At 30.4% G+C, this 8,381-nt stretch overlaps 1 protein-coding gene across 1 annotated transcript; it reads right to left on the bottom strand.

Moving 5' to 3' along the window:
* Positions 1-4,294: 4,294 nt before the first annotated feature.
* LOC124930313 (probable H/ACA ribonucleoprotein complex subunit 1) lies at positions 4,295-6,237 on the bottom strand. The gene is made up of 2 exons (XM_047470669.1): positions 5,773-6,237; positions 4,295-4,306 (listed from the first exon to the last, which is right to left on the bottom strand). Exons 1-2 carry the CDS (start codon positions 6,235-6,237, stop codon positions 4,295-4,297), a joined length of 477 nt encoding a protein of 158 aa, XP_047326625.1.
* Between the last annotated feature and the right edge of the window lie 2,144 nt (positions 6,238-8,381).

The following is an 8,381-nucleotide window of genomic DNA, read 5'->3' as shown; positions in this document are numbered from 1 at the left end:
TTATTTTATTTAAAATATTCAAAACCATGTAAGAAGTAAGAAGTATGCCGGTTATTTTTGAAATTTGTTTGGCCGGATTTTTGAAAAACACTTAAAAAAATTTTAGAAAAATTTTGGAAAAATTTGTCTTTGAAGAAAAAAATTTATCTTATCATAATTTTTAGATATTTAAAATATATATATACTTTTGCATATTATTACACTTTCTTAAAGATTAATATTATTTTATTATTTAATAAATTCTTATCAAAAAAATACTTTTAAGTTTAAAATAAGACATCGTGACAATTAAAATTAAGATGCATTGTGATCCAAATATATAAATAATATTATAAATATATATATATATATATATAAATAAATAAATAAATAAATAAATAAGAGTATTAGTAACGCTCATTTCTATAATGAATGGTAACGATTTTATTTGTTAATGACGATTTTTGAGTCTTTTAGTAATGGTTTTCGCATTAACCATTAATCTTTGGTTTAATGTTATATTGTTATCACTTAAACAATAGATTTTTTATATTATTAAAATTTGATTTGAATTAATATATATTAAAGTAAGAAATTTAGAACAAAGCAATCAATTCTTCACTCTCATTTTTTTTATCTCTACCTATTCCAATTACATTTCACATATTTGCTACTAGTTTTAGTCTGTATCAAATTTGAATAAGCAATAGCTTACCCGTTTTCAAATTTAGATTGTGAGATTTTAATTATATGCCTTTAATCAAGTTAGTGAATGAACCCAAAATTAAATATTATTGCTAATCATGACATCATATTCTATTGCTTCAATTTTCATACTAAAATATTTTTAAACATGCATATTTAATTTGTTTCATTGTCATGATTAAATAATAAATTTGTTCAATGTCGTTGTTTAACAATGTATTGCAATGTATTAAAGACAATAGCACAAAGGAGATCATCCATCTTTTTTGGTGAAAGTAGCAACAAAACAAAATTATAAATGGAAATAACATTACTATATTTTAAAATAATAAATAAAACTATTTTAAAGTTATTTTTATTAAAGTAATTTGTTAATAAAAAAATAAAAATTATTCTAAAAAAGTATATTTTTTTTTGATAAAAATCAAAACATAAGACAGCTCGATCTTAAAATATAGCCATGAACGGTTTCCCAAAGTCACCTTGTTTGGGTTCACTTTCCCAAATTAACCTAGTTTGTTCATTAATTCTCAAACTAACCTAGTTTACTATTCAAACTCAATTTTATTTATTTTTTATTTTTTTTACATTTAAAATTTATTATATATAAAGTTTATATTTTGATATATATTTTAAATTCTTATTTATATAAAATAAATTATTTATATTTTGATATATATTTTAAATTATTATTTTTATAAATTAGATTATTTTTATTTTGATATATAATTTAAATATATATATATACATTTCAATTATTATTTATATAGTGTAATAAATATTAAATAATTTAAATAATTGTTGGATACTAATAAATTTAAAATATTTTAACAATAACAATATAATAATTAAATATTCGGCGTTTTTAAATTAATCAATTATTTATTAAATATAATAAAAAGATTACATATTTCTAGGGTTAAAATATTAATTAAAAATGTTATTATATTTAATAAATAATTGATAAATTTAAAAATATTTTTATGAATATATAATTATTATATTATTATAGTTAAAATATTTTAAATTTATTAATATTTATATATTATTTATTAGAACGTTAGAGAATATTTATTATATATATAAATAATAATTAAAATGTAAATATATATATATATATATATATATATATATATAATAAAATATAAATAATCAAATTTATAAAAAAAATAATCAAATTTAAATTATATATCAAAATATAAATAATTAAATTTATAAAAATAATAATTTAAAATATATATCAAAATATAAATAATTAAATTTATAAAAATAATAATTTAAATTATATATTAAAATATAAATAATTTAGTTTTATATATAATGAATTTTAAATGTAAAAAGAATAAATAAATAAATAAAAAATTGAGTTTGAATAATAAATTAGGTTAGTTTGGGAAAGTGAACGTCAAACAAGGTTACTTTGGGAAACTATCCTATCAACCATGGTTATTATTATTATTATTATTATTATTATTATTATTATTATTATTATTATTATTATTATTTAATTTTAATAATAAATTAAAAGCGTAGCTGGAATTGGCTCTTCATATGCAGCTGCACTTATAAAAGTTAATAAACTAAATGTAATTTCATTTAGATGCCCATTTAAATAGGATCTTATAGATTTCCAGACAAACTATATAAGTTATAAAATTTGAAAATAAAGTTGGAAAATATTTGTACACTATTTTATCATTGTATTTACATAACTTGAGGTATTCCTTTCTTAGGAAAGTCTTTTCTAACTTATCCAATTGTGTTGAATATTGTAACTAAATTTAAATAATTATTTTAAAATAAAATTTATTAAATGAACTTAATTATCATAATTATATGAACGTGAAAATTGTGTTTTATACTATGATAAAATCAAATATGTCACCAATACTTGGCTGGACATAGAGCCAGCCATAAAAGAATTTCCATTTTCAAAGTATTACTATTTCGAAATGTAATCATAGACTTGTCAAAATCATTAACAAAATATCATTTAAGAAATATAATACGGTCAACCATGACCGAATCTTTGACATTGTCCATCACCATTTGCCTATAAAATTCACTAAAGTTCTTTCTTCTCCATATTATTCCTATTCATCAAAACATTATTATTATTATCAGAGAGAAATGTATAGTTCAAATATTATTATTGCTCCCAATAATATCCCAATAATAGGGATTACCTGCAAATTCAATCCCAATTCTTTTGACATGGTAAACCTTCAAAACTGCCGGCCATGGAAGAAACTCAACCACACAACTGAAAAGAAGAAGTAACTATTCATCCTTAATGTCTCTTTATGTTTTCTTTATTGCTTTTAGGTTAATAAGTTGAACTAATAATAGGCAATTTATTTAAAAAAAATTACTTTTTTATATTTTTGGAAAGGAATTTATAAACTTTGATTATATGTAGGAATTTAGTCTTCATCTACAGCAGCATCCTGCCAGCAGGACCTTCAATTCCTCCATGACCGCCTCATTCTTGGTACTAATATCGATTCTTTTTTTCTTTCTAAATTGAAAAATAAAACTTAATCTTTTGCAATCTCCATATGAATGAGCAGGAAAAGTTGGGTTCTTGGAATGGCCATAACTTTGATCATCCCTTTTCTGAGGCCCAAACTTGGACCATTGTTCTTCTTCACAAGTAAGGGCATAGCATTCTCATTAATTCAATTCATTTTAATTACTAATAATAATTCTTAATCAAGTTAAAAAAAAATTCAGACAGAATTGAACAGATGGTTGAGACAGTAGAAGCGGTTGTGGACGCGGTAGAGAAGACTACAGAAACGGTGGGGAAGGTGGCGGAGGAAATCTCCGATGAGATGCCCGAAGGAGGAAAGTTAAGAAATGCAGTTGATTTTCTAGAAAGTCTTGCCAAGGAAACAGCTAAAGATGCTCACTTGGCGGGAGACTTTATTGACAAGGTAAATATTAATATTAGTATTGTTCATATAAGTTTGTGTTTGGTATTTAAATGACAATTGCATGGAGTATGTTATAAATTATTCAATATTTTTATTTTTACAAGTATTCATATAAAATGTGCAGGCTCAAGATTTGGAGGAGGAAGTTAAAAATCTAATTGACAAAGAAAGTGAAGACTCTAATAACAGAACTAATGAAACAAACGAAAACAGTGGAACAACAATATAGAATATAGAAGCAGAATCATTTGATTTTTGTATAATAATATCATATGTAAATTGTCGTGTAATTATAAATTTGTTTATTCTATATGAAAAGAAATGTAAATTGACTATTAAGATGGTTATTTGCTCTTATAATAACTAAAATATATTATTTTATACAAGTTCTTATGTCAATTTTAGGTTTTAGGTATATTTTAAGTTTACAATGAATTTAAAGGAATAATAATAATTTAATCTTTATATTTTTTTTAATGTACTAATAAATAAAAGATGTTATAATTTGAACTATTATAATAGGATCGGTGTAATCAATAAAGACGTGGTCTAACTATTGATGACAACTTTTGAAAAAACGGTTTGATAAAAATCTTGTTAGGGATTAATATCACTCTCTATTCTTCACAAACCCTTGCAAACTCTTGAAGCGATTCAAGTGCGTAAACGTTTGCTCATGTTTGAAGCTAAGAACCAGTTCGAAAAAAGATGACAGAATGTAAATAACACAGCAGTTTGTTTATGAATATTCGAAGCAAACTCTCCTACGTCACCCATTCTTCCAACCACCGGAAGGATTCACTATACTTCTTTGAATCAAATACAGTTTACTAGTTAGCTAACTGTTGAACAGAACAGACTATGTTTAACATACAATATGTTTATGAATTTCACTCAACTAGACAAATTTTGATTCTCTCTTGAACTTGAAGATGTACAGATCAGAAAGTGCAAGAGTATGAGAATGATATCAGGTAAGACTTATGAAAATCAGTACACTGGTGAAAACTTGTTTTGCTCTGATGAAAGTCTTGTAAAACTCTAGTTGGTCGACCGTGTCCTTGAGGATCTATATATAGAAGAATATCACCAACGGTCGAATCTTCTAGATGGACACATGGCAAGCGCACATTGAAAAGCCTCCATAGTACAATAGTACAGCAGGTTCTGTGCACAAGGATCGTGTCCATACCGAACTGATAGTGCATCGGGTATTCTTCTAGACCTGTCCTACAAGGAACAAGTAGTGGAAGGAATATTTACTTACGTGGCATTCATTCATTGGATCCAACTGGCTGTCGTACTGATCTGCACGGATCAGTGGAACAAGAGTAGCATACAGCTAGTTGATCGTGGGTAGACGAATGCTAACTTCAAGAAACTGATGAAGCGAGGCATTAGACGTGCTCCATTAGACCGCCAAGTATAAGGAAGTTAGATGCCCACGTCTAATAGCGAGATCCATTAGACCACCAAGTCTAACGGAGTTAGATTGCACGTCTAACTACGTTTCACTTCAGACTTGTCTGAAGGAGTTAGACGCCAGCGTCTAACTTTCATCTGTGAGACTGCACTTCTAACTAGGTGTCTGTTAGACTGCACATCTAACTACGTGTCTGTTAGACTGCACGTCTAACTACGTGTATGTTAGACTGCATGTCTAACTATGTGTCTATTAGACTGCACATCTAACTACATGTCTGTTAGATTACACGTCTAACTAAGTGTCTGTTAGACTGCACGTATAACTACGTGTCTGTTAGAATGCACGTCTAACTACGTGTCTTTTAGACTGCACGTCTAACTAGCAGCGCGCCTCATTAGCCTATTTCAAACTACGTCTAACTTAGCATATTTTTTATGTACCTACACAAAAATAATTAGACGGCATAACTTCATTCTTAATCAAAGTTTTAATAATACATCAATAAAATATCGTTAGTCAAACTAATGTGACCCAACAATTTCCCCCTTTTTGATAATGTTAAAACTTTGTACAATTAAGAAGATAAGCACTCATCAAATTAAAGTAAGAATGATATTTGTTCACAAACTTTAAGCTTAAGTACTAAAAACCAAATTTCAAAATCCAAGTTCCAAAAATCGAGTTCGATATCCAACGACAATAATTTAAAAGAAAAGAGATTATTACTCTTCCCTTTTCACGTTTGGATGAGAAAACTGTCAGTAGGTTGCGAAATTGAGGGAGAGCACGACCACCTCTTCCACCACTTCCGCCACCTCGGTCACCACCTCGACCTCCACCTCTTTTGGTTGGTGTACAACCTCCTTCATCAACATCAGCTTTTCTTTTAGACCTGGTGCCTGTCGAAGCACCTCCTCTTATACTACTGCTTCTACCTCCTCTTGAGCTTCCTTCCCCCTTTTTAACATTTTCAACGTCAAGGGCAAGAAGGCTTTTCTCTTTATTAACGGCAACTTCATCATTTTCCATGGCTTGAATTGATCTGGCAAAAGAATCAGCTTTTTCTATACGTTCAGTATTATCTCTATTCATATGATTGGTTAACTCAACCATTTGACCTTGAACCATATTCATTTCATCCATAACTTCTTGATGAAGATCAATGTTAAATTCCCTTTCACAATCAAACATTTCGGACTGCCGTTTGAAGAAGTTCTTTTCAAATTGGAATAGGTGTTATTGAGGATGTTGATCTCATAAGTGTTTCTCTATTTCAAGAATAGGGGATTCCATAACATTTGATTCCTGAACTTTTGTTTGAATAGGTTCGGTATTATTCTCCTCTTCTTCAATGATTGGATTAGGTTGAATGGGATTCTAAGTCTGATCAATACTGGACAAAGCCAGAAGACGATTTTCTTCAACAGACCCATTTCCCAGTTCAATAAGGTGAGCAGCATCTTGTTCATCTTTCGATAAGATTAAGTCATTATCTTCATAGAGTTGCATTTGCTCGCCTTCATCTGAAGAATTACCAAATGGATTTACCCCTGAATAGTCGGCTTCATGAATATATCTGAGGACAGTTGAGATATAGTTTTGCATGATTTCGTCAAGTTTCTTTAAGGTCTTTTCCTTTGCATCAGCATTTCTTTCCATTGGATAGAAGTTTGCCTTTTTTGCTTCGAGCATAGGAAAAAGAGCTCGACCTCTAAGATTGGCTTTAACCAGCTCCTTCCTCTTTAGAACTTCATAGACCTCAGAGGTTTTAGCCCATTTCAGGACTCGTTTCTCGATGTTGACCAGCTTCACCCATTTCTCTCTTACACCTTTTTTCTTTGATAGTTTGATCATATCTGTTGGATATTCTGTTTAAAACCCAGCTATCAAAGATGTTAATCTTCGCAGAAGCTTTCACGTTAGCCTGATCCATCATTAAGTTCACAATACAAGTTTCCTCTAAACTTCCTCATTAGATTCGGTTGCAATAGTCTTGCCCTTTCCAATAACCTCAACATGTTTTGGAGATGGCCTAGGTTCACCGATAGTTATGCCAACAGCTCTCCTGGTGGCTCTCATAATTTCGTGAGGAGTTAGGGGCTTGGAAAAATGCCCTGCCAAAGCGCTGGATTGGACTCCTTTACCAATGATAGTGGATTTTTCTAGAACATTTTTGGATATAAGTGGCTCGACATTCGGATGAATAGGAGTCTGTTCAGATGTTACAACAGCAATAGGGGTAATAACCATACCCTACTCTGTTTCGGCAGTAACAGTAGCTTCAACAACTACATATTCAATTGGACGATTATGAGACGGAATCCTGTCAATGATTTCAACATTTGGACCAACTGGCTCAATAGTTGGCTCGGCAGCAAGTTCCAACAAAGGAACAGAAACAGACATATCTTATTCCAACACAAGAACACTAAACTTAGGCACTTTGGCCTGAGAGGGAGGAGGGGTTACCTTCGATGAAGCTTTAGATGACTTAGACGCCTAGGCCACTATAACTTATCTTTTTTGAAACTGAAGATTTCACCGGCTTTTTCAACTGGCTGGCGGAAGGATAAAGAGAAGAAATTGGGATGGCTGCAAGTGCATATGGACCTTGTTTTGTTCTGGAATCGACCATCCCAGAATCTTTCTTTGATGAGCTTTTATGGCTATTAGAGCTAGCCTCCGATTCATTTATGGTTTTTTCTCTTTTATCCCCGATCGAAAGGATAGAAGCGGCTGGTTGCTTGGAACGAGTGACGGATCTTCCACTCGTCTGTTGGATAGACGCGCTAAATAAGGACTCCTTAGATATCTTTATTCAAGTGAGAGTGTTGGCGACGGTGAAGATGTTGAACACACAACTAGTATGAATAACCTCTTTTTCTCCCATAGGAACCCCCAAATGTTCCATCAATCGACTGAGTTGGGCAGAAAAGCTCACACTTTCTTTGTTCTTAGAGTCAATCAACCCACATATATTTAGATGAAATGAACTCGCTCTTCCTTGAAGAGCCTTCGCAACAATGTCGTTCAATAGGATGAAATGGGGTTTGAGAACTTTCTTACTCCCATTTATCATGATTTCTGAACCGTCGGATGAGAATGCAGTCTTCATTTCCGTAATAATTTCAGATAAAAGATGAAAATTGAATGTGTGATCCTCTGAAGGAAGTTCGAAAAACTCCGCATAAGATGCCTCATCAAAAGATATAATTGTTTCGTTCACCATTGCTGAGATAGAATCACCAACCATTGTTATCGTTTTAAAGAACTCTTTGACTTCCTTCTCGTAGAAGATAAATGAATCGCCGAGATACATCCCGAGACCTAAATAC

This window comes from Impatiens glandulifera, chromosome 3 (genome assembly GCF_907164915.1).
Source record: "Impatiens glandulifera chromosome 3, dImpGla2.1, whole genome shotgun sequence".
NCBI lineage: Eukaryota > Viridiplantae > Streptophyta > Magnoliopsida > Ericales > Balsaminaceae > Impatiens > Impatiens glandulifera.
Note: the sequence above shows the minus strand (reverse complement) of the source record. Positions and strands in the feature narration are given on the sequence as shown.

Coding starts and splice junctions, on each gene's coding strand:
- LOC124930313 (XM_047470669.1), bottom strand. CDS start 6,237: ATGTTTGATTGTGAAAGGGAATTTAACATTGATCTTCATCAAGAAGTT.